We start from the raw sequence: 26,639 nt of genomic DNA, 5'->3' as shown, positions 1-26,639 counted from the left end.
CCTAAATTTGATACTTGCATAAAAACAGTCTGCACACCTGCATTAATGCGCCAGAGCATGTGCACGAATAGATGCCCGCTTAAATTGCCTTAATGTGCATTAGGCTAACGTGCATTAAGTTTAGGCATGCATAAAAACATGTGTAGACACACCCAGAGACACTAATGTTTTAATACTAGTTGACCCTGTAAAATAAATTGCTAAACAACCTTAATGCATGAAGGCACGTGTTGAGATGGACTGTTGGGATTGTGTCTTGAGCTACAGGTAGTCCCTTCAGACATTTGATGATAGTATAGTTAGTAACTGTTGAAACATTTCATTGTGTACATGTGATGAAGAGAAATGAGGTAACCCTTCACATTCATGTGTATTTTCTTTTTAGAGTGCATATTAATTTAATTCATTACCTGTTCAGTCACATTATCCATGGCACTGTCCTTTCCCTTTACTTTTGTTGTTGTTGTTCAAGATTATGGGAGCATTCTAAAACTTTCTGTATCTTGCTGTACCTTTTGGGAGGATTGATCTTTCCGAGAAGATTGATCTAATACATTTAATTTGAAGAACTCAAAATACTTCAGATACTAAGGAGTATTTGGGTTGTACTATGGAAAGAGAAACTGAGGCATATTTTTATATTATTTGATGAAGGTCACAGATGAAGTTTATGACTGAACCAAGTGTAGAAGCAAAGTAGGGACTTATTGTCAGCTTTCTACAACTTCCATTGACTTCATGCAGGACTATAGGGTGCCTGTAGACATGCTGGGAGGCTGCTCCAAACATGCTGTAATTATAGCGCGTCAGAGCAGACTTGATTAATCGAGTCTGCTGGAGCGTGCTAATTAATGTGCTCCATCCAGCTTCTGTGTTTTGTGTATTAGTGTCCCCACGCTTCAAAATGGTGGCAGGGTGCTTTAACTAAAACTTGTTGAACGAACTTTAGTTAAAGTACCCGCATCACTGTTTTGAAGTGTGGAGATGCTGATACATGAGACCCTGTGGGCGCTTTAATTAGAGTGGTTCTTGGAGCTGCTCTAATTAAAGCACACCCCCTACCTCCGGAGCACATATAAAAACACCCATAGGTCCTCAGTACTGAAAAAACAGTTGCTTCATTTAGTTCAAATGCAGCTTGCCTTAAGTCTCCTAACTCTTCAAAGTGCTGCTTTAAAGGGTAACTGAGACATATTTTTATATCAGCCAAAGCCTAAAATCAAGTCCCCTTATGGTTCTGCAGTTCTCCTGCAACGATTGATGCTGTCACTGACAGAAGGAGAGTAGGAGTTTGCATTCCTCTATGCTTTAGATATTAAAGATGTCATTGCTAGCAAGAGAAACTTGGAACTGGTGGGATAGAATTTGGTATGTAATTGAACAACAAAAACAACAACAAAATAAGGATGTGTCACGATCTGTTTTGGTGTCTGTAGTTTTAAGCAGCTGTGTTTATCACAAATATTTAATTCTCCCTTAATGAAGACAAAGTATCTCACTTCATGTTTCTGTATGTCTTTAAGACTGTATTTTATGTAATATAATTTATGGCATATATAGAGCTTTTTATATTTTGAGTACTCTGCAGTTATTAGGGACCTAAACTGAAACAGTTGATGCCATTGAGAAACAGGTGATATTTTTACTTAGCAGTGGAGGAAACTAAGGTTGAGGAAGATTTGTTTATATTCATACCCAAAAATAACTGAAGTACACGGAAACACAACAAACTTTGGATCGGGCCCATAGTGCATGGCTTACAATAATTAGATTGAAAGGATGGTCCAGCATTGGGCAGCTGTCCAGGACTTGAGAAACCTGTTTGATTCTTTGCTCTTTTGTAGAATTTGCATGACCTTAATCAAATCACTAATCATTTTCTCCATGCCTCAATTTCTCTTCTGTAAAATGGGGATAATGGCAGTTTTGTGCTTCCACTGGGGAGTTGTGAAGATCAGTAGTATATTAACAATTGGGAGATGCATAGACACTACAGTGCTGGGAGCCATGTGCATAAATGTTACAGAGATGGAAGGGTTGGGACCTTCCAACCCCTCAGGAGTTATTGGTTCCTGCTTCTGTGCTATATACTTTTTATAAGCCTTTTTTTAGGGAAACAAAAAGAGAGAGAGAGAGTGTTCTAAAGTGGATAGGGCATCACACAGGGCACCCAGGGTCTTTACCAGTTATATGCAACCATGCCAAATGTCTCACTTTCAGTTTCCCAGCCTGTAAAACAGAGTTAGAGGACTCCAACACCTTTGTAAAGTATGGATAACTTGTGCAATTATTGTTACTAATCATTCCGACATTGATTGCAGAATTGTGTTAATCACTTATTTGCTGAAAACTATTTTTTTCTTCCTTCTTACAGATTCCAATAAGATCATGGCAGAATATAGCCACATACAAAACCAGATGGAATTACAAAATGCTAGTTTAGGGAAAGGTTCTGTGGCAAATTCCCTTGAAAACGATCTCCAAGATATTATGGATAACCTCAGCCCAAAGAAATATTCATCAAGTCTTAAATTTAAAACAAATGGGGATTATGTTGGTTCCTATTTAACCCTGTCACAACCTGTGTCAACTAAATCCAGTCCTTCATCCAGTGTAAAAAATATGCATTCTGCTACCAGAATTCCAGGAGGTAAGCTGTTCTCTTGTGACAGCCCTTACTTTTCAGAAAAAAGTGTCTCTGTAAAGCCCATGAGTTCCATTTCAAGTACTTCTCCATCCCTCAGTGGGTACAATCTAGGAAGGAGCGACTTTGACATTCATGTCAACAGAGAAAATGAGAAATCCTTTGGACATGTGGACAAATTTCAGTATTCCAAGTATAGTCAAAAAAATAAATCGTATGACAACGTCTACTTCCCAGGAACACTGGAAGGGAAGAAAATCTCAGGCTCTCTTCTTACAATGTGGAATGGAAGCTCAGGGAGTGAAATGATGTTTTCACCTGTTAGCACTTCAGGAGCAGCAAGTGTGCCCTCGAGCCCAAAGCAGGGCAGGAGGATGAATATTCAAGACAGCCTAAATCTTCATCCAAGACCAGTGAAACACAAGGAGGTGATGACTGAAGCTTTGGGTTCAAGAGCTAGGAAATATTCTGGTGGGTCTCTTAGTCATATGGGAGTTTATAGTCGTTCTCTGCCCAGACTGTACAAATCGACAGAAAGCCAGCTGATGCCATTAAGTTTGCCACTGAGAAACTCTCTTGGTAACTCCAAGAGGAAAAAGCATGGAGAAAAAGATCTACCTCAAAGTGCACTAGATGCTGATAATTACCTTAATTTTTCTTCTTGCAGCTCAGGGGTTTCACCATTTATAAATTCAGCGTCTGATAATAATTCCTATGTTAGCTCAGCTCTTTGTGTTCCTTCAAGCCCTAGGCTAGCTAAGAAAATGCTTTTAGCATCTTCTTCTTCATATGTTTCTGATGATTTTGATAGACTTGGACTCTCAGGGACAAGCCCCAGTAACTCATTCTCCCCTGTGGATATTGACAGATCATTCTCTGTCAGAAGAAACCTTTCCACTAGTTCCATGGAGTTTGATGAAACGGATTTGGAAAGCTTCCGACAAACACCAACTTCTTTGCCCCCTTGCATACGAGAGAGAAAGAACAGTATTAGTTCAGTGACTGGAAGAGAAGACCTAATGGACTATCACAGGAGACAGAGGGAAGAGAGGCTTAGAGAACAGGAGATGGAACGACTGGTAATTTTACTTTTTCATTTAGATTTTACCAATGGTTAATGTTTCCAAAACTGACTTTCTAAATGTACCTAGTAAGAGTACATAGTAGATGCAAAACATGTTACTGTGTTCTGAAATTTAAATGCAGGACCTTATATCCTGGGGACATGTTAACTCTGTCAGTCTCTAAACTTAATGGTTATTAGTACATTGCCTCGGCATCTCAGATAGTGTAATTCAGTTATTTAGAAAAACAAATGGAAAAAGTCTTAAAAATTATGAAAGTTCCCTCTGTGGGTTCTGTCAAAATACCTATGGATGTCTTTACATGTGCTCTGGGGCAGGGAGGAGGCACTTTAATTAAAGCGGCTTCCAGACCGGCAGCATGCAGCAGCAGGAGCCATCCCACCCACTGGGAAGCCCCTATCCCAGCCACAGCTCCCATCCCTCCCTTGCTGGAGGGGCTTTGATTTGCACCCCCATGCCTCATTACAACAGGTTTACCAGCTGGAGGCAGCTGTGTCTGGTGTCATAAAGTTGAAACGCAGTCAGAACCTCGAAACACTGTCATAGTTTACAAAGGTTGTAAGTGACATTTGTCATAACTCGAACAGTCGTAAGTTGAGGACTGCCTGTACTCTAGAGAAAACTGTCCTGGGCATGCATCTACATGTACTGGGATGCAGAAGTAGATTTACTGTTCCTAGCAGCAGACTGCTCCTGCTCCCTGTAGCCCTCGCCCCTGCAGCAGCCAGGGAGAGCTCTATGCTCTCCCTTGGTGCTATCCCAGGGGCTGGCAAGGAGCACGGGGCCAGGAGAATGCTGTCTCATGGCAGGGGCTGAGATATTCTTCCCTGCCCCTGGGAGCTGCCTGCTGCTGGGGTGGGCTTCGCAATCCCAGCAGCAGGGAGATCCCAGACCCTGCTCCACAATCACGGGGCCCAGGCTTGGAGGTTCTTATCTCCTAGCCCAAGCTCCACAACTGTAGGGCCAGGGCTTGGAGCTAAGAATCTCCCAGCTGCTACTCCCCAATTGTGATTGGGAAGCAGGGACTGAGAGCTCCTCACCTGGCCTCCACTGGTGGAGCTTGCCTCAGCAGTAGGCAGCTCCCGGGGACAGGGAGCAGTCTCCCACTCATTGCTGCCCAGCTGACCAGGAGCAAATGTGCTGTCTACAGCCATCTACACATGCTGTACAGTGCAGTAAGTAATCAAGAGTAAATTTGCTGCTTGTATTTACAGGCAGGAAATTTACTTATGATTAGAGCGAATAACTGCTCAATAAGCGTCTGCATATGTAGATGGTAACGCTTACTGCACAGTAATTAGCTGTCTTGTATAGGCGCGCCCAAAGAGAGAAAAAGAGTTGTATATTTGGAATCTTTCCTAAGACCATAACACCCCCACTCCATCCTCAAATAACTTGTGATGACATATTAAAATTGATTCTTGATTTAAAGGATGATGTAAACTCGATTTAAATAATTGTGCTATGTGGATATGATTTTCGTGTTTAGAAAGACCCTACAACCTGCCATGGAATTTGTTAGGTTCTGCAACGGTCTAGTGTGCTAGTTGCTTCTAGAGCAAAGTGCATGTGGAAATTTGAGAAAAGAATGGTGGCTGACTAATCCTTAAATATGTTAATGTCAGTGACCCCAAGAAACAATACTGCATAGTCAGGGGTCATTACTAATGTTATGTTGAATTCTGCTTGAGGATTCATATCTGTGCAATTCTGTGCCTCAAATCGTATAGATTTTCCTCCACTCAATCTTGGGATTTGTACCAAGTTAAGATATACAACTATTTTACCATTGCCTCTGAGCTACTGAATATTTTCCATTCTAAAAGGTAAAATCTATTATATTGATAACTACAAATATTTCCAAGTTATTTGCATGAAGTGTGATACCCTAAATCCAAAATTGTAAGTTTCTAAAGATTTTTAAAGATATTTGGGCATTGGGAGTATGCTTTTACAGTAAGTAATGGTAAATAAATGTTCAAATTTTTTTTAGATGAAGTGAAAAAACCTTTCCTTTAGTTCAGCTTTTGTTTCTCTTGGTTTCACACTTTCTTAAAGTCTTGACCCTATGACAGGAATTATCCTAATGCTTTCTTAACATGCTGAAACATTTGAAAATGGTATAGTCTATACATTATATAGCTTAAACACAAAGGAATTTCCTTCTCCCTGATGTAATCTCCTGCTGAGCATCCTGCTAAACTTTACTTTTTAAAGTCATCTAGTTAAAAGGTTGGGAATCAGAACAGTCCATTTTTCAATGATTTGAGAGTTTGAAGATCCAAGATAATTGGTTAGTAGGGTCCTGGGAGGAAGACTATGTTTTTAAAATGTTAAAATGTTCCATTTTGTATTTTTATGTATACTGGATTACATTTGGGGCTGAATTTTTTTTTTCAGAAGGACTGAGCACCCAGAGCTCCATTTGCCATTCAGAACTTGAGTTCACAAAAAAAGTATTTTTCCAGTTTAATGCAGGATTCCCAAGTTTTCATGTATATCTTGCTTGTGAAGAAGAGAGATAACTAGAAACCTATATTGCTGGGTTCAAAGTGCTGAGTAAAAATCTGGGTTGAAAGGTTGGGAGGTGAATGATTTGTGTAGGGCAGTTAGCTTCTGTCCAAGTATTTAACCTTTTAATACTGTGTTGAAGTGAGCTGGACAAACTATAGTTAGAGAGATTCAGGGATTGATTGCAGAAATTTATTAGAAACAGTATCCACTGTGATAGACATCAGGTATATCTACCCATATCTATCCATCCTTCTTGTCATTTTCATAGAATACCGATAGTAATGGAGCTGCAGCAGCCTTGCCCTAAGGTCCTTGCCCAAAGCCAGGGCAGCCATAACCATCATGTTATTAGTATCCAAACTACGTTTAGTTTAAAACTTGCTTGGGTATGTGTATGCCACCTGTAGTCAATGCTACTGGATTGTAGTGTGGATAAGCCATAGGAAATCTTTAAAGGGCCATTGTCCACCACAATGTCTTCCTTTTGCCATTTTTATTTTCTTACAGAAACTTTTAAATGAATAATGTTCATATTGTTTTATTAGAAACTTGTGGAATTCATTTTTGTTTACTTGTAATTGTACAGGCCTCTGGGAACACTGACAATACAGCCTTTACCCGGCCTAGTCATGAAAGTAATTAGTCTGCTCTCATAGTCCGGAGCAAAACATATAGATAGATAGCTGTCTGCACACACATACGCACAGAACAAATTCCCCTTCTCCCCTGCCTTCCCCTTCAGATGAAGAAGTGCTTTTGTTTCAGTTTGTTCTGAATACTTGCAGATTTGAATAATGCACCATTTAGTAATTTTGTACCCTATCAAAGATGAAAGCATATGGACGTATTTAAAAGTAATATCCTTTACTAGCAAGTAGCAAGATGGGGGTCCAGCTGATTGGGAGCCTTAGAGAGCACGCGAGCCTTGAAGGGAGCCTTAGGAGCCTTGAAGGGAGCTGATCAGATGACTGGCACTCCCAGCCATAGCTCTAGTGTGCCCCTGAAGTTGGGAGCTCTGACCAGCTGGCTGTTACTCCAACCTCAGTCTTGAAGGGTTCCAATCCCAAGGCTGGGAGCAGCTACATATGCAATTAAGACATGATGGGAACCAGCTACAACGTTATTATACAAATATTAGAAATATTTTGTTTAATCACTGTGTAGCTTATTCCTTGTTTTATCGCATCATTAATCGCTTGAATATGTGGTGGGATTACTGTTTAAGACATGATTAAACAGTGAATCATGTCTTGTGTGTAATGTCTGCTAGGGGCCTGAAATAGCAGCTGTCTTGATCATCTAGTGTTGATTTCCAGACAGTATAATATTTTGCCTCTAGATGGTGCTACATATTAAAGAAATACGATTTAGAATTAGATAATGTCCATCACCTAGCTTTAGATATGGATCTGTAGAACATATGTTTATAGGTCTCACAGTTTCTAAAGGCCAGGAATTTACTCATGAGAGATTTTAATTTAAATGAGCAATAAATTTACAAGCAATATGAAAATTCAGTTGGAAGGAACATGTTTAAAGGAACCTATTTCTCCCTAGTTAAGTGAGCTTTTATTTCATCTATGTTTATTCCATAACTGTGGAAAAAATGGAGAATTAGTATGAACCAAGAAAGATTATATGTAGGGGTCTACCTAAATTGTGAGGAGACTTACCAATTTTCATGGGTCGATTAAGCATAAAGTTCTAGTTCCGCAGTCAGGGCCCTCCTTAGGGGTGGTGAATTGGGGAAACCACCCTGGGTCCCGTGCTTTGGGGGGCCCTGCAGAGCTGAGCAGAGCGGCCACAGCGACTCAGTGTTGCTGCCGCCTTTGTGTCCTGCTGCTTGGTACCCCACCTCCCTCGTCACCAAACCCATCATTGGCTTCTTTGCATCCAGGGCGCAGGGGGAGGGGCCCTGCACAGGCTGATTTGCCCCAGGCCCCACACCCTGCTTGGGTCATCTCTGTCTGTAGTCATCTGGTGGCCATCTTACCCCTTGGCACTGATTAGTGGGAAGAAAGCTGGGTTCCAGCTTGACTGCTGGATGCCCTTTGTATGGACCTGCCTGTTGGCGCTGATTGGTGGAGAGGCTCTGGTGCAGGGAGGAGGGATGAGGGGGCAGTTGCCATCTTGTCTCCTGCCATTCATGCAGCACCACCAGCCGACGCCTTCCCTTCCCAGCGAGGACCGCTGGCTCCCACTGGAGAACCAGCATTTTTGTTTGATAAGGTTTTTTTTTGCTGTTGATTTCACGGATTTTGTGGACAATCCCAGATTTTGCGTTTTCTGCAAAAACTGTGAAACTGCAAGTTAAGTGGTTCCCTCATTATATGTGATGCGGCCACATAGATTAACGTTCAATAAATATAGGTTGGGATTTTCAAAACAGAGCTGATTATCCCAACTATCTTTCACTTTAATTAAAGTGAAATCATTTAAACATTAAAATTAATTAAAGATATATGTCTAGGCCTCATGCACAGTTTAAAAATGTCTAACACATGATTGAAATTTTTATTGTGCTTAACCTTTTTATAGTTCTTATAATCTTAGGTTCAGATGCTATTATTTAAAAACGTTGTTAATTTAGGATTTACCAACACTCCTGCAAGGTAGGGAAGGCCAAATAAAGGTCATTTAGCATGCCATGAATATTTGGCCATCTTTGTGTTAATACAGAACAGCTGTTTAACAACAACTTAATTTAGTAAAGGAACAAATGACACATCAGATTGAAAGCACTAGGTACTTTAGATATACAGGATGTAATTATCCTCAATGTCTTGGTAACTTCTTAATATATGGGACCTATTTTTGCAAGACAGTTCGGCAAGGTCTTTGGTTTTATGTATTTTCCACAAGGCCTAAATACCAGCCACTTGTTATCTTTATTTTCTTTCTAAGATAATTAACATTTTAATGGAATATACATAGCTCAATGCTCAGTCTTGTAACTAATTAAAAGGAAAAGTGCGGACTAGAATAAAAATTCATTTTAATGGACTTAACTTGCATTTATATACCATACGTGAAATCAGAATCCACCACCACGCCATGTCTTGAAAACCTGAATCCTTGTTTTTAAATATCAGAAAAAGGGACCATGCAGTGAGTAGGGGCATATGTAGACAAAACGGGGACCCTAAATTGAAGTGGCAGGTTTTTAAAACACCGCTTCAATTTAGGGCCCTTTAAACCCCCATGTTGTGCACATAATCCACTGACTTACCTGCCTCTCCGGGGACAGGGAAAGGAGGTCCAGCTACCAGTGGGCGGAGTGGTCCCTGGGCTGTGGGTGGGGCTGGTGCTTCACTCCATGGCAGCGGCATCCCCCCCAAGGTGGCACCCTCTTGAAGGCATCCGGCTTGGGCAGTCCCAGGGGGCACTGCAGGCGCGAAGGGAAGCACTAGACCCCTGCACAGCTCAAGGAGGCAGGCAGGCTGCGGGGAGGGGGGGAAGGAGGGGCAGGGACCAGGCTCACCACTTTTCTTGGGCAAAGCCAGCCTTCCCGGACTGCTGCCAGGCTGCCTGCAGGGCTTCCTGCAGAGACCCTGAGCTGCACGGAGCCTGGTGATTCACTCCGCGGCTGTAGGGGCAGCAAACTAAAACTCGTCAGAGGAGTTTTAGTTTGTTGTGCCCCAAGTCATTTAAGGCGCATTATGCCACTGATTTGCTATAGCGGCTGTAATTAATGCGCAATATGCCACCAACTCATGCAAACACTGACACCATTAAAGCAGTGCAAAAGCATTTAGCCAGCTTTAAAGTGTTGTGCGCACATACCCCTCATTTCATCTACGCATGGCCTTTGTGGCAAAGCTGAGTATATGTTCAATTTCTAACTGTCAGTGTCTCTGATGTAGGTACCCCCTAGCCAGCAGTGGTAGATGTGCTGGTATGTTATTCATACTAGTACTATCTATCCTTTTTCACTGCAGATGGCTGTATTGTTAAAAACAGCAGAGGGGCCTTCAGGGAAGAAATACAGTGAAAAATCCTTAAAAGTTTTCATTCTCAGCTTAATGCACCCATTAGATAGTACAGTTTTACATATAAATCTAAGTAATGATAACAACAACAATAATAATGCCATAGTTTCTATTTAACCAGAAAATAAGCATGCTGTATTCTTTGTAGTTTGCAGTGTGATGGTATTTCATGTACATGCAGTTGTTTTTGTATTTTTAGTTGCTGGGATATTTTCTTGGTTATTCACTTAAAAAATTATGGTTGGAACTCTTGAATACAGGTGTGATGGAACTGGCTGCCATGAATGATGAGGATAGAGTATACAAAATAGCAACAGAGAGCTTTCCATGCATAAACTTCTTAATACGTATTGAAATAGAAGTGATAGACATAGGCATTTCTGTAATGTGTGCTCTGAGAAACTGAGATTCATCAGGAACTTCCTGAAGTGAGCCAGGTTTTTCTTCCACTAATGTGGAAGAAAAGTAGAGAGGGCTTTCTGCTTTGCTAGGACAATAAAAAAAAAAAAAGAAAAATAAATCTTCCTCCTACCTTTTTCCATAATGGAGCTTGCTTTAAGGGATTTTCATATTTTAGCCTGTTGAAGATAAGACAATGTATAGTCTCAGTTTAAAATCTCGTATGTCCTTAATTGACGGGAATGTAGATGTGGGTGTGAAAATGAGGAATAACGCCTGTCGTTGAAGGGGTGGGACACTCCATTCCAATACTGTGTTTTCCATCTTTTACTGTCACAATGATAGTATCAGAGAGCTGGATGAGTGGTGCTGTTGCAACAGCAGGAAACATATAAATAGTGGAGTTCGGGAGCAGCACTTGTGTTGTACTATAAGGAATTGGGTTGCATATCCAGATGGTACACGTTTATAAGGAGAGGAAAATGCTTTAGGAATGAGAAAGTTTGGGAGTGACTATATGGAGGGAAACAAGGCTTTAGAGGGTTGGGATAATGCCATTGGTTGGGGGTTAAAAGCAGTCTGCTGAATCAGCTAAGAATTTCTGTTCTGTATCTAGCAACTTGTCCAGTTAGGTCAATAGTTTTGCTCTGACAGTGGCCAATAGTAGAGGAACTACAGGAACATCCAAGATAAGTCACAGTGATCAACTGGAAATACATTTCCCAAGGAGGAAATTTCTGCCTAACCTTTGTCATGTAATAGTTGGTTTATGCCTTGAGACAGAAAAACTTAGATCTGTGCTTTAATAAGTACATATATTGTCTCATAACTGAGGCTCTTTTCAATCTTATAATTCTTTGTTAAATCCTGCTAAAAGTGAGGAACTTGTTAATTCACAATAAGTTTTATTTTACTTTAAAAAGGCTTGTATCAGAGAAACTGGAATAGTCTGATACTTTTACTTTCTTCTTGTTACCAATTGTCACAGTCTCTAGCCAGGCAGAGATAAAGTGATTAGCTGTCTTGGAAATTCTGAATTCAAGTTTGCTGCCAGGTAGTGTGTGGAAACTGAATAAACCAGTTGTGGTTCTCACAGGAGGGAGGCTGAGCGGAGGTTGTTTTTTTGCTTTTTAATCTGATGACTGATGGTCAAAAATTATTCCAAGAGAAATGATAAGATTAAATAATTTAGAGAAACTCTTTGGCCTGTGTTATCATTAATACAAAGCCTGAATTTTTTTTACAGTGAAGCACTTTTTTTTTTTTTTACAAATATCTTCAATTAGGCTTATGGTAAGCAATTTTTTGTTATTTTTTTCTTTTTAACAAAATGAAAATAAACTTAAGCTAAACTACTATCTGTTAAGCATTATGAATTAATCTAAACAAGGACTTACTAGAAATTGTGCGCAACAGAACAACACTAGTTTTACTGCTTAGTAATTTTTTAAAACAGAGCTGCAGAAAACATGGTTATAATTGCATGGTGGATGACAGCTTAAATTCTGTCACAGTTACTAAGATTAAGTTTAGAAAATGGAATGACTTTCTCATGAGATTATATAACCAAGGAGTTAACTAGTGAAAAGAGAAATGCCCATTCTGCGTTCTGGGCACAATAAAACCAGAAGGACTTTATTTTCCTTTCAAACTTCTTAAGCATGAAAGTTGGGTGTCCGAAGATGGAGAATAATACTGAAAATTGTGATATAGGGGAAGGATGAAAAATTTAATGGAATCAGAAATCTTAAAAATTGGAACTAATGTATAAATTAGTTAAAGTAAAATATGAAAAATAATGTAATGATTGCTGAGGCATAGTTTAAAGTACAAGAAGGGGTGACATAAGTTTTGTAGCATAACTTCTGTGGGACAGGGCCATATATGTGTGGGATACAATAGAAAATAAATACTAATCATCCATTATGATGTAGGTAGAATCTTGAAATTCAGATGTTGGGTTTATCTTTTTCAGACATGTAGAACCTATCTTCTCTTTTAGAGCTTGCATTTGGTTCAGTTATACTTTTACATAGAACTCATTTATACAGAAATTATTTTCCAGTTTTAACTTGACTTACAAACTTTAATTTTTATGCTACACTATCACTGTTAGAAGTACAAAGGTAACTTGATTGTACATTTAAAAAAATACTGCACCTGAATAGTGTTGATCTTTCCTTTGGTTAAAATTTGCTGTGAAACTTACTACTCCTCCCTCTTTTTTCTTTTTCTTTTTTTTTTTTTTTTTTTTTTTTTTTTTTGAATAACAAGGAGCGACAACGACTGGAGACTATCCTCAGTTTGTGTGCAGAATACTCCAAACCTGATAGTGACCCTGCTGCTGCTGCCACTGTTGCTGATGTTCAGAAAATTAACAAAGAACTTGAAAAACTTCAGCTGTCAGATGAAGATTCTGTATTTGAAGATTCTCAAATTAATCCAGAAATGAGATTTAGAAACCACTTGAAATTGTCAACAAGCGATTCTGATTTCTCAGAGTTGAGTAATGTCAGTCGAAGTGCTGGCTCCCTCCTCTCCTCTAGAGGTATGAGAGGTGATGAACATACTGGTGAAAATATGAAAACTCCACCTTTAGTTTCTTCTGCTTTTTTGAAGGATTCCAGTGAGTCTTCTTACCTAAGCATCACACCAAAGGTAATGCTGTTCAGAAGTACAAACTCGGTACAGTTAGTTGAATCACAATGAAAATAGCTTAAATATATGAGTCATAATAGCAAAGTGCATTTGAGGCGGTCCAGGATGTATTAAAACTGTGATGACCTGTTTCCTCTGAAAAGTGTATCTTTTAATCATATTTTTAAAAGTGATGAACAACTCTAGGGTGGCTTTATATTTCTGAGGGGAGGGATATATGCTAAAATGACAATTTCAAAGTATTTAAATAAGCAGCATATCAGACATTACAGGCTGGTTTGGTTTTCATGAGGAAAATTAATTAAGGAAAATTAAATGTTGCACCACACCATTTCAGGCATTTGAGCCTGTGACCAGGCGAGGAGGCAAAGAACTGACATTTTCTCCTCCCCTTTCCTAAGGCTTCCTCCTGCTAACCAGCCAGATCTCAAGAATAGTTGTAAAGTGGGTGGAGAGGAATTCCCTCAGCTGACTGTACAATCCCCCTTCCCTTTCCTTTTTCTGGACGCAGCTGCCCTTCAGATCAACTTGCTGCTTCCTGTGGAGCCTGTTGTGGTGAATTGCCTATTCACATGCAGCAGAAACCAGGCTAAGGATTTTTTTTCAGTTAGCAGCTCTTCGCTTTAAGAAGTTAATTTAAAATATTCCCTATTTGTTTCATAGGCATTCTTGTTAGTTGAAAGAGTTCTTTTAAAAAAATATTGTGTGGTCTTACCAATGATGAAAACTTTAAAAATCTAACATGTTTCTTACTATTTATTTGTTTTACCTTTTCTGAAATGTCTTTTAAGTAGAAAAGTGAAAGTCTAATTTCTGGTATATTTTTGTAGTTTAGAACTATAAGGACAGTGTTCTATTGGAAGTTTCCTAAAGTTTTCATTTATGAGATTTGGACAAAATTTGACCTGACAATTTTCCCCTCCTCCATCTTTTTATAGTTGGGATCTTGCTTTGTTGTAGGTATACTGTTTGTTTTTGTGCTGCAGATAGCCAGGACAAAGAAACTACAGTAAAGAAAGGCTTTACTGTAGTTGTACAATGAACCTTTCAGAGTGGTTTTGGCCGGACACAGTTACAATAGATTGTGCCCAGATTATTGCAGAAATAATAATAAATTACCAATTGCAATATCAAGTAATCATTTTGTTATCTCAACAGCTAATCCATTAACACTAACCCTTTAGGGGTACCCATAACACAAGATGTCAAGACAGAATTAATCAGTCATTTTAATCATAATTTCACAGTAGTTTTCTCACACTGGTTGGTTTAATGATAGGTTTCAGTTTGTAGCTTCCAGGTATTTTAACCAGAAACATACTTCCTCTAGCTGTACCCTGGCATATTGATTCTTCCCTTTTTTATTTGACAGTTACGTTTAATCATTTTGTGTGAAAGTTTTTGTCATCTTGCAACTTTTTTAATGCTTGTGAGTGTTGCTTTCCTTCCATAAGCGGGAGATCCTATATTTAATCGTTGCCGGGAAGTGAAATTGAAGATGTTATGTCAGCATGATCCAAACAGGATACCGGACAAAAAGAAGCTTTCCTGCTAGGATTACTAGCACTAGGGATTAAGGAATACCATTCATTCATTGTAAAGGGTGCCCTGCTAACCCCAGAGAACAGCAGCAACAGGCATCTGAATATTAACAAAATATAGCTCATTGTTTTAAAATATCGAAGTCAGATTTCTGCTGCTAAAAGCACTTTCTCTCAGAATAGTAAGTGAGCAACTGAACCTTACTTATTTTGAAGGAGGCCATATGATCTAGCAGTTAAAAGCCAATGACTGAGGGCCAGAACATGGTTCTAATTCCAACTGGAGACAATGAATGAATGACCTTATAAATGTAATTTGACTCTGTTGCCTTAGTCAATCCTTGTTTTGAAAACAGGATAATATGCAAAAGTAATTTAAAACCAGGGGCTGCTTCTACACTAGGATTTCCTGGGCAAAAAAAGGCTGCAAAAGTTGTTTTTTCCAAGATCTCTCATAATTATCCAGTAGATAAATGAGGCAAAAACATGGTAATTGATTATGTTTCTATCTTTAAAAACCTTGATAATTGGTTAATTATGTTGTAGTGCACATTATAGGTTTCTGTTTATGTAGCCTCAACGTATACTTTAAAATAAATTTACCTTTCCGTATTTGCTTTACTTCAGCAAAAAGAAATTTGACTTTTTACATCCTCATGATAAATTATCTTGGTTTTATCTGTGAAGGTTATAACTAACAAGAAGAGCATTTGTTAACATTTTCCATATGTTGAATCGAATAATTGGATGGCTGTCTTAAATTCATCCCCCCGCTGCTGTGGCAGACAAGGCAGCAGTGGGGATGAGGAGCCAGACCCCTGTCCCTTGCTCCCCCATGCCTTTGCCTCCCCCCATGATACCTGTAGCTGGTGTCTGCCCCCCTACACCCAGTGCTTGCTCACCCTTGACATACTACTCCATCTCTTGCCCCCCTGTCCCTGAACCCTTGTTACTTGTCCCTCCCAGACCACCCCTTCTACTTATCTTCTGCTGCAGCTCTGGTCTGACTTCAGTACCATAGCAGTAAGTGGCAGTGGCCCCAACCCTGTCCCAGCCCAATCGGGGAGAAGCAGTGGTGGCAGCTCCAGGGCTCACCCGGTCAGGGCCAGGCTGGAGCTGAAGCTGTATGTGGTAGCAGGGGGACAGGCAGTGGGGGGACCTTGCTGAGTCCCCCCACTGCTCTTCTCCTAAGCCATACACTGCAGGTTTCTCCTTATGCACCCACCCCCACTGCAAGGTCTCCTCTGTATTCCCCCCACCATGAACTCCCTCCCATAGTACATGAGCCACCTTAGCCTGGGGCAGGCAGTGGCTTAGCTCTAGTTTTTGGCCCCTGGGCTGAAGCTGGGGCTGAGCTGCCACCTGCTCTGGGCTAGTACTCGGATCTAAGATAAGGCTTTTTTCTTCCCCCTTGTTGACTGGGGTGAAAAACCTCATCTTGTGTTCATGTAAAATATGGTACATATAAAAGCAGAACTCTTAATGATTCAATGTGTACAAATTTGCTCAACACAATGTGAGAGGGAGGAAAAACATGTGCTGTGTTAGAATTGTGCTACTAAACACCTTACAATGGCTAATTGCAGACATCAGAATGCCCAAGCAGTGAACAAAGAGGGCACGAGCTTGGTCAGCTGGAGGAGGAGCGCATAGCAGTATTAAATAATTTGGAGGAACTTGAACAGAAGATCAAAGATTTAAATGACCAGATGGATGAATCTTCAAGAGAGGTATGAATGGATAAGAATCTCCTGTTTCTTTTCACATGTTTTTATTTTAAATGTCCTGCTTGCTAAATGTGCATGGGATTTGTGATGCATGCATATTTTTGTTTATATCTTTTACTACTACTGTCTTGTGGACAAAATTTAGTGCAATATCATGTTAATTTGTATTTCTGCATTATGGGGAATCAGGGGCTTTTTTATTTGCAGAAGAATGGCTCCCATGATTGTGTCAACCTTTACAAACTCTGACTACTAGACTCCTAATTGAAATTACTTTAGTCCTAATTATTGAATGGTTTCTGGATTCATCTGAGTACCTTATATCATTTGGGAGCATTACATTGGTGTCTTATGTAGCCTGTGAAAGAGTAAGGAAGTGAGGTAACTTCCCTTTAAAAGTCCTTGTCCCCATGCTGACAAGATTGTGAAGCTCTCTTGATTTCTGGAATCTCACACTTGCAAACTAAGCTGGATAGGTCTTTAGGTTATGTTGCCTCTAATTATCAACAACAGGAAAGAAGCAGCTGTTTTAAGACTGGTGAGTGCAAAGACTGCAGACCGTAGGTACAATATGTTGCAGAAAGAAGCAGAGAAAAGAGGAAGTAGAAAATAAAAATGAATGAAAAAAATTAACGTACAAAGTAAAGTTGGTTTGAACTTGTTTTTGGAGTATTTATGTTGAAATTCCTTATACATATTTGTGATCTCCTTTTACCATGCTCTTATGCTGTCAGCGTTGCTTTTTTTTAAATGCATCTATACACTGAATAACCACACTTTGAATCATCTCAAATATCGTTTCTCAAGATTTCTTTTTAAGCTGGACTGCTTCTGAGAAATGTTTTGTGTTCGTAGCTGGATATGGAATGTGCCCTTTTGGATGGGGAACAGAAATCTGAAACAACAGAACTTCTGAAAGAGAAGGAAATATTGGATCATCTAAACAGGAAGATAGCTGAGCTGGAAAGAAATGTTATTGGCGAAAAGACAAAGGTAAACACAGTAACGATCTTTGCTAATTTGTACTCTGTTTTCCTTGGTGTTAAAGTGTATTTACATTTTTAATATGGGTAGAGATGTTCTTGCTCCATGTGGGTGGCTTCACTTATAATTGGAAGAAGATAATCATTTTACAAACTTTATTCTTGAAATGCTCTTGGTTTTCCAAGGTGTGTTTGATTATGACTAGCAACATGAGGTGATCAGATCTTTTTACTTTCTCATCTGAAATGTATTTGAGATACTCGGGAGGCATTAAAGGATAATGAAAGATAACAAATGCTGGCTGTTTGTGCTCAGCACACATTTTTTCACATATGACTTGGACTACAGTATCTGATTGCAGTTATAGTATCTGTTGCTTAGTAAAGGGTATTAATTTGAATTAGCCTAAGGTTTGTCTTAAGTATTGTTTTAGAACTCTTCATTAGGATAAGTTATCATTAATTCCCCTTCTCCCCACCCCCAGTAAGAAGGTTTTACGGTTCTCTCAGCAAAAAAAATTAGGACCATGTTATTTTAGTTGAATTTTAGCGTGGCTTTTTGGACTATGCGGAATGATAAGCAAGACATCTGTTCAAGTAATGAACATTTAATACAACCATGCAAATTCATTCAGCTTGCTGTGCTGAAGTGTTGGTACTCTACATTGAGTTCTCTGGACACCAGGGCAAATTAATACATTAGTTCACACACAGATATAGTTAATTTTAATTACTTTTTAATATGCAGTTGCTCTTGCAATAAAAATGGACTGTTTAATAAAATTTTACGTCAGAAATGGAAAAAGTGTTATAAGGTGAATTTTTCTCCATCATGGCAGAGGCAGATTGCTTCCTCTAACATGTGGTCAAGTATGTTTTCCAGTCAATCAGTTCTTTTTTTGAGAGGACATTCCACAGCCTGTTATATCTCACTGTCAGGAAGTTTTTCTGGATGTTCAGCCAACAATGTTTCCTTTTTTAATTTCATATAACTCAGTGTAAACCTGTCTCTTGGGGAATTGTACTTACTAGTTGTTCTTCCCTCTTCCTTTCTAGCTGTGCGAAATATATTTGCAGTCCTTTACATCTGCCCCCCTCCTTTCTACTGGTTAAAATAAGCTGTACATTTTACTCTCTCTTAAGCATTCATTCAAAGTCAAGCCTCTGGCTTGTATTTATACTATAGCATTTCTCAGAGGTCTCTCTTTCTGTCTTCCCTTTTTTGAACCTGAATGTTCCCTAAGGCTGTAAGGGAGGTACTTGTGACCTTCTTGTTCTGAGAAGTGACATGCATGTGTAATTAAGCTTGGCTGCTTGTAGACATTAAAAAACAAACCACAAAAAACAACAACAACAAAAACGCCCTTTACCTGAAGAAGTAGCAGGTTACTTCGACCTGGCTACACAGCATCTATATAGATTTGAAAAAAACACCTAAGCTGAGTCAATCAGCTATTAGAAGCGCCAAAAAAGCCCCACTGAAGCATCAGATCTATACAGACGTCTGGCAAACCAGGTACAACTAATGCGATGCCTGTTCTCGGCATGTGCTGGGCTTGGTGCAGGAGTGTACCAAGTTTAAAGTGCCATTTTGGGGGGAGGTGGGGTGGGGGTTGAACATCTGCAAGCAGCAAAACTATCCCTGCCTTCTATTTCAGATCTGCACTTGCCTTAAATTCCAGTGATCCTGCAGCTTTCAGTAGTTCTATACAAATTCTATAGCTGTATTTTAACTTGAATGTTTAATCAGTTTTGTGTTTGTTTTCTTTAGTAGTCCAGGGGTCAGTCTGAATCAGGCAGTAGAAGTTATGGCTCTGCACACTGCATCTCTTTTGAAGTGACTCTATTAGGAAGCATTCAGTTTGCTGGAGTGATATTTTGCTTCTTTTTGACCCCCAAATGCATCAAATGATTTCCTGTTTTATCAAAAGTTACCATGTTTTGGTGATCATAAAACAAAACTGGCAAATCTGAATTTTTCAGCTGAATGAAAAGCAGAAAATAGAAGATTAGAAAAATGATCTTTATTTGATGAGTGAATTTATTTACAATACTTGTTCACAATGCCACACTGTCTCGCATATTGATTAAAATATTTTAAGTAGTTTTGTCCTCAGTGTCCCTTTCCCTGGAAAACAGAATGGTTTCCCAAATCTTATACCCATAGCTGTGCCAATAGTAAAAGTTTCTTTCTATTTTCTTTTTCTTTTTTTTTCTTTTTTTTTTTTTTTAAATAAAATGCGGGGATATAAATATGTTTTTTGGTTGGGGCCTGGAATGTTTGAATAAAATTGAAATGTAAAACAAATACTAACTTTACCAAATAAATATCATAAAGTCATAGCTGGGATTTCCCAAAGAACAAAGCAAATTTAACAAATAGGTTGGACCAATTAATTCTTTAGCTAACTGTAAGTAATAGTTTTCTGTATTGTGTTTAATATTTACACATAAGATAAAGCTCTCTGATTGTCTCATGAGTTAAAAACAAATTTTTGTCTATCCTGGGCTAGGATGCCTGCTGAGGTGCTGGTGATTTCCCAGGTGGCACCTTGCTCTGAGAGAGTACTGAATATATGTTCCCTGTAATATCAGGTCTCAGTTTGCTGCTAATAAATAACATGTTCGGGATAGGTCCTAATGATTCTGTGGCACAGCTTTTGCAAATGCTAGTACTTTGGATTACCTGTGACAGTTAAATTTCAGCCTTATCTGGTTATTTCCTCCACAGCATTGTCTGTCTGTTTTGTTTCTCGTGGCTAAGTACTGATAAAGAGTTAATGTGAAATGGTATCTGCATGGATAGTGAATATCATTCACTGAGAAAGAGAGAGGATGATAGTGCTGTTAATGATGGCATTACCTTAAATGCTGATGGAAATGTTTGAGTGTCTTCTGGAATTTATTTGAGCAGGTGTTTTGACAGGAAACCCCCTGCATGAATTAATTTGATCCTTATGGAAGCACCTGTTCAAGAAACTTGTGAAATTCTTAAAAAGGGAGATCATAAATAGAAATATAATGATTATGCCATCTGCATATCGAAAATACACCAGAATGGAAGTTTTCATATTTCTTATTACCTTTTATTTATAAATTTGGTCAGCCTTGTGAACTTGGAGCAGAATTAATTGTTGATAATGTATTCAGTCTTGTAAACTCTTGTACTGTTTATGTCCAGTCTTGCAATATATACTGTTTTCTTTTCTCGAACCTCCTGATGCTGGAGTGAAATGATTGCTTTATCATTTCAGCTTTCATTAAAAAGTATTTGCTGGCCGTCATAGTGGCAGAAGACAGTTTGAAACAGGAAGTGGTGCACCTTACAGACTGAGAAGCTAGAGGGCAAAGAAAAAAATCTTACTATGCTAAAAGTGTCCTTTTTTTTTTTTAAAGGAAGTCTTAGAAATTGTAGATAGGGCAGACTGATTCTTTTTGTTCTGAACACTCTGAGTTGGCTTTGCTATTCAATATTGAAGTAGTAAGTAGCTTTGTTATTTCAGAATGTAGACAATCATAACAAAATAGAGACACAATGGGTGCATCTTGGAGTCGGTTTTAGACTCTGCTGTCGAACAGTTCTGAAAAAAAGAAGCCATATTATTGCCGTGAACATAACAGCACATTGTTCAATGGGATGAAATGATATTTTCACAAGAAAGCAGATTCATTAGCTAATTCTTCCACTGGCTAGGTCACCCTTAGGTCTTCACCTGTGCTAGAAAATAGCCTTTCTATTATCTAGATGTAAAAGTAATGTCATTTTCATAACCTGCTTCATCAATCTTTTTATGCAGTTGGGCATCTATGGTGCTGAAACTCAGTGACTTAGGTCTGAGATATCTGACTGAAAGCATTCTGAAAACATGGGGATCAGAATTATAAGAAAAACATTAATATAATGAATAAACAGATAAGACAATGGTGCTGATGGACACTGGCACAGATTAGTAGAATATGTGGAAGGAAAGGCTCTTCCGCTTCAAAATAAATGGCCTTGAAAGACTGAAAGCTTAACTTATGAATAAGGAGCTCTCTTCCTTCTCCTGTGGGACCCTTGCCTTGTGTCTGGCTGAACTGTATACTCTGGAACCAAAGTGTCTTATCAATTACAGTGTTTCCTGTCTATTGTCAAGAGCAAATTCCATACAGAAATCAGGAAAAATTGGCAGAGGGTAAATATCCTGTAGTATATTTAATGTTGTTTCTTGATACTTGTGTAAAGTAGTTTCCAGTTACAAACCAGAATATCCTGTACGGGACAAATGTTTGGCCCAATGGACAAACCCTTACTATGCAGGTTACAGAAATTAAACAATGGAAGAAATGACAGTATGCCAATCCATTATTCCAACAATTAAATTATATATGTTGGTGTAACAGAGCACCCTGTGCTCTGTTACTGTCAGGGAACCGAGCGGCAGCCAGGTAGCCCACAGCTGCCTGTGGTGGTAATCAGGCAGAGTTGCCTGATTGGGGAACAGGGCCCGGCTGGAATATGTAAGGGCTGGGTTCCTGAACTGCAGGGCAGCAGTCTGCTGCTACCAGCCAAGGAGGCAATATCTGGCTGAGCTGCTGCCTGGAACATCTTGGAGGTAAGGGCTGGGGCTTTGGGGGAGGATGATGAGACCCCATGGTCCTGGGCATGATGTGAAACTGCACTCTGCCAGGGAAGGGTGGCCTGGTGAAGCTACCTGCGGCAGGGTAGCTCCCCAGAAATGCCAGGCCAGTTACCTCCCTGGTGAAAGGCGAGTAGGGGTGCCTGGAAACCTCAGCCCCAACATCCCTGGTGGGTGAGACCAGAGACAGGGTGAGCCCAGGCTCACTGCGAGGATTGAGGCAGGGCCCAGGCTGGTGGAGAGACCTGCAGCAGTGTTGAGGGGTTCGTGACCCCTTGCAGAGCTATTCCTAAAGACACAGAGTCGCTGTCAATTTTAAAATTTATTCAGCATGCTGGGCACCCTGAGCAAACTCAGAGGACCCAAATAAAACTGTTAGAGGCGATTTATAGTTTACAGACAAGATACGCGCGCAGGTGGGAATTTTCTACTGCATAAGAAAACGAGATATTAGGTCAGTGTGAGAAAATTCTTAATTGTTTTAAAACTGGTTTTTGGCTACATGTTTGTTTTGAAATGGTAACTAATAGGGAGGAAACTTACTTTAGACTTCAAAGTGAATAGGATTCGGTCATTGCAGAGTCTTATCAGCGTGTCCTTGGAGGCTGAGTCTGCTGTAGAAGTTAACTGCTACACTATTATTTATGATCTTGTTAATAAATTTCTACAATACCCCCCTTTGATCCTGGCCTTCAAAGGCCAGGATCACTTTCTACTATGTTTGGTATCTAAACGCTTTTGGCACTTTAATATTTCAGCTTTAGACATTTCAACACATTCTTCTATGTTATGCATAGTACATTTACAACATGTGGATAATACAGAAGGTAGGGTTTCAATACATTGAATACAATAACAGGTTAAAATCAAAAAACATTCAAGAGCAACAATAATAACAATGAGTTTGTGAGTGCATTGTAATCCGGGGAGCCAGGATGTTAGGAGAGCCCATGCATCTTGTATACTCCAAGAGGTGTTATCTGTGGTTATGGCATGGAATTGACTAGCCATGTTCTGGATTTTATGAATATTGTCTAATATCTTTTCTGATTTATTTACATAGGTGCAGCAGGTATTATTGACTAAAGTACATACCCCTCTTTGATTAGCAAGAAGTAGGTCTAACGCTAGGCAATTTTGCAAAGTAATATGAGAAATTTGAGTTACTTTAGTTTGCAGTCGGGTTAAGGCATCTGCGGTGTTATTAGCTAATACTTTTAGTGAGGCTGAAAGGTTTACAAGAGCCTTTTTAAGTTCAGAAACACCTAGCCAAGGTATGAACTCTATCGGGCAAATGAATGGAACGAGGTAGGTCGCTCAACAAGAGGGTTGAGGCCTGCTCCTCGTTGGAACCGATGTGGGCGGTTTTGGTGTCATCCTTGAAGCGATGTGTTTGGGTGAAGTGTTATGTCTGGGATCACTACGCTCAAGGTACATGTGCCACACCAGGTGGGTGGCAAATGCTTAAATGCAATTTTTCCACAAAGCTAATAATGCTCCACATGTACAGGTCCATTACTTTGCTATCCGAGAGAGGATGAGTCTAAGGTTATTGTTATATTACAAGCACCTGCTGTGGCATTTCTTACAAACACAGCAAAACTACTAAGACATGGCTTGTAATAGCGCACAGAATCTTCAGGGAGGATTACTTCATTAAGGAACCAGTATTCATAGTATCATTTACTGTTATTATGGGTGCTTTTGCTAATAGAAGAATAATTAAATGAACTAAGGCTAAGACCGATGAGAGGAATACCTACGCTGGGATGCTTGGGTAGTTGAGTACACACCCAGCAGTTTGAGAAGTTTAAGTTATTCGTGTAGGAATTGGTCATTTTCACAAGAGCGTTATGAGGCTATTCTACATTTTGGTGAGGATTGACAGTAATTGAGGGGACGACACTTGTCAAACTGAGGTCTCTATTCTACTTTTGAAATAGAATGATTGTTCCTTAGGGTTAATAGTTTTACTTTGGATGTAAGCTTGACTTGCCTCTGTGGTGGGGTTTTTGCACACCAAATTTTATCGCTATTAGTGTAATACCCATACAGCTTATATTGACCTGGGGAAGCATTGGACCTGTACATGACAGCAGAAGCCCCTTTAGGCGGGACTTGATTAACTTTGTCTTGAACTTGTTTGGTGTTAGTATACCTTAATTGGGTGCCAGGATAGACTCCTGCGAACTGGGTGAGACTGCAGGGGCGCTTGATTAACGTGGGGAGACAGACTACTAACACAAATGTACTTATGACAGTACTTGCAAGGCACATATTGTCCATTGACTGTTGGATTTTCGCAGCCGAAGGGGGGGTACACGATGAGGTTCTGTTGGGGTAAACACTATAGGTTTCATGTGTGTGTGATGGATCCACGAATTCCTTTTAGCGATCTTGATTGCAGAGTGGGTGGTTAGTAGGACTTGGTATGGTCTTTCTCACGTTGGCTCCAGGCAACTTTTCCGTCGCAGAACATGGACTCGCACGTAGTCACCAGGACTGAAGGGGTGTATCTCGCAATCAAAGGGTACAGGTTGCTGAACGGCAGCACAGCGCTGTAAAGAAGTAAGCTGCTTCTGCAAAGAAATTACATAATGGGTTAAATTTTTATTTCTCGCTAGCAATCCTGTAGCTGGAAGAAGGAAACTACGGGTAATGGGGGGTGGATGACCAAACAAAAGCTCATAGGGAGATATCTTAACATCAGCTCTAGGCGCGTTTCACGTAGCGAACAGTGCAAGGGGCAATGCCTCGGGCTACTTAAGCTGAGTTTTCGAACACACTTTGTTTAGAAGGGTTTTTAGAGTTTGATTTGTTCTTTTCACCCCTCCAGATGACTGAGGGTGATAAGGGGTGTGAAGCTGCCTAGCGATTTTCTAACCATGTATAAATTGTTTGTAAGACCTGGGAGGTGAAGTGACCTCCTTGATCTGAGTCAATGACTTGAGGTATGCTAAACTGCAGAATAATGTCTTTTAGAAGTGCATGAGTGACTTGCTGATGAGAGGCATGGGTGGCAGGAAACGCTTCTATCTAATGGGTGAGCTGATTTTGCAGTACTAAGGCATATCTGTATCCTCGGCACCAGGGAAGTTCGATGAAGTCTATTTGCAGTCTCTCAAATGGTTGATATGCTCAGGGTCAGCCCCCAGGTGCGGCTTTTCTCTCTGGGCTAGAGTTGAACGGAGAATGGTTTCAGCTATGGCAGTTGCCCCATAATGATCTTGCCTATGGACTATTTGGCACAGGGGCCGCTGTAAAGTTTTAGGCAAGATGGGGCAGTCATCGCTAGTGTACCACAGTTCATCTTTTGAATAAGCCCCATAGAGACGTTTCCAGTTTTCTTCTTTTCTTTTGCACGCTTGCTTATATCCTTTCAAGGCTCTGGGTGTCTCTCATACAGGAGCAAGGGCGTTGAGACTTAGGGGTTGCTGAGCAGCAGCTTTGGCAGCCGCATTCGCCCACTCATTTTCTTTAGCCTCAGGCGTGCTCTCGCTGGTGTGTGCGGCGACATGTATTACGGCTATCTGTTTGGGTTTCTGGATGGCTTCCAGGAGCTCAGAAACTTGAGTGGAATTTGCAATATTTGCTCCGGAAGAAGTAATGAAACTTTGCTGTTTTTGTAATTGCCTGGTGGAGTGGCAAATTTTAAACGCATACTGACTGTTAGTGTATACGTTTAAAGTCATCCTGGTTGCTAGTTCACATGCACAAGTTAAAGCAATCAGTTCAGCTGCTTGTGCACTCAGCTGGGGAGATAAGGGCTTTGCTTTAACGATGCTGAAGTTAGTGATGACTGCATACCCAGTCCGACCAACTCCAGCTTCTATGTAGGAGGACCTATCCACATAGAAGACTAAGTCAGGATTGTTCAGGGGCACATTAGTGAGGTCGTCTCGGGGCTTTTTTATCATACAAACAACGGTGCAGCAGTCGTGATGTGGCTCTCTATCTTCGGGATGAGGCAAAAGCAAGGCTGGGTTGAGGCTAGTACAGCATGAGATGCGCATGTTTTTAGTAGCTAGCAGAGTCACTTCATACCGGGCTAAACGCTGGTGAGAGAAGGCTTGAGTCTTTTCTTTAGTCATTAGGGCTTCAACTTTATGAGGAACCTTGACTTTGAGGGGGTACTCTATGACTAGCTCTTTTGATCACTTAATAAGCAGTGCTGCTGCTGCAACGGCACACAGACAGCTGACTACTCTTTTTGCCGCTGGATTTAAGGTGGCAGAGTAATAAGCGATTGGGCGTAGCTGAGGTCCCAGTTTTTGGGTTAGGACTCCTGAAGCTACTCCCTGTCTCTCGTGGACAAACAATACAAATGGTTTCTCGTAGTTGGGGAGTCCTAGAGCAGGGGCTTGAGATAGCTGGTGTTTAACTCGGTGAAAAGCATGGTCTAGCTCAGGGGTCTATTGAACCACTTCAGGTTCTCCTTTCTGAGTGGTCTCTACTAGAGGCTTAACCATCTCTCCGTAAG

At 40.1% G+C, this 26,639-nt stretch overlaps 1 protein-coding gene across 5 annotated transcripts in view; it reads left to right on the top strand.

The window, feature by feature from the left end:
* Positions 1–26,639, top strand: part of PHLDB2 (pleckstrin homology like domain family B member 2) — a 119,922-nt gene that overhangs the window by 20,023 nt on the left and 73,260 nt on the right. For all 5 annotated transcript variants that reach the window (XM_019525766.1, XM_019525767.1, XM_019525764.1 and 2 more), the window contains exons 3-6: positions 2,375–3,723; positions 12,906–13,289; positions 16,417–16,560; positions 17,413–17,550. In XM_019525766.1, the coding sequence (XP_019381311.1) occupies positions 2,375–3,723; positions 12,906–13,289; positions 16,417–16,560; positions 17,413–17,550 (2,015 nt within the window). The remainder of the gene's footprint in view (positions 1–2,374; positions 3,724–12,905; positions 13,290–16,416; positions 16,561–17,412; positions 17,551–26,639) is intronic.

The sequence above is a fragment of the Gavialis gangeticus genome, unplaced genomic scaffold, assembly GCF_001723915.1.
Source record: "Gavialis gangeticus isolate Ggan-Ray unplaced genomic scaffold, GavGan_comp1, whole genome shotgun sequence".
In the NCBI taxonomy this organism is placed as follows: domain Eukaryota; kingdom Metazoa; phylum Chordata; order Crocodylia; family Gavialidae; genus Gavialis; species Gavialis gangeticus.
Note: the sequence above shows the minus strand (reverse complement) of the source record. Positions and strands in the feature narration are given on the sequence as shown.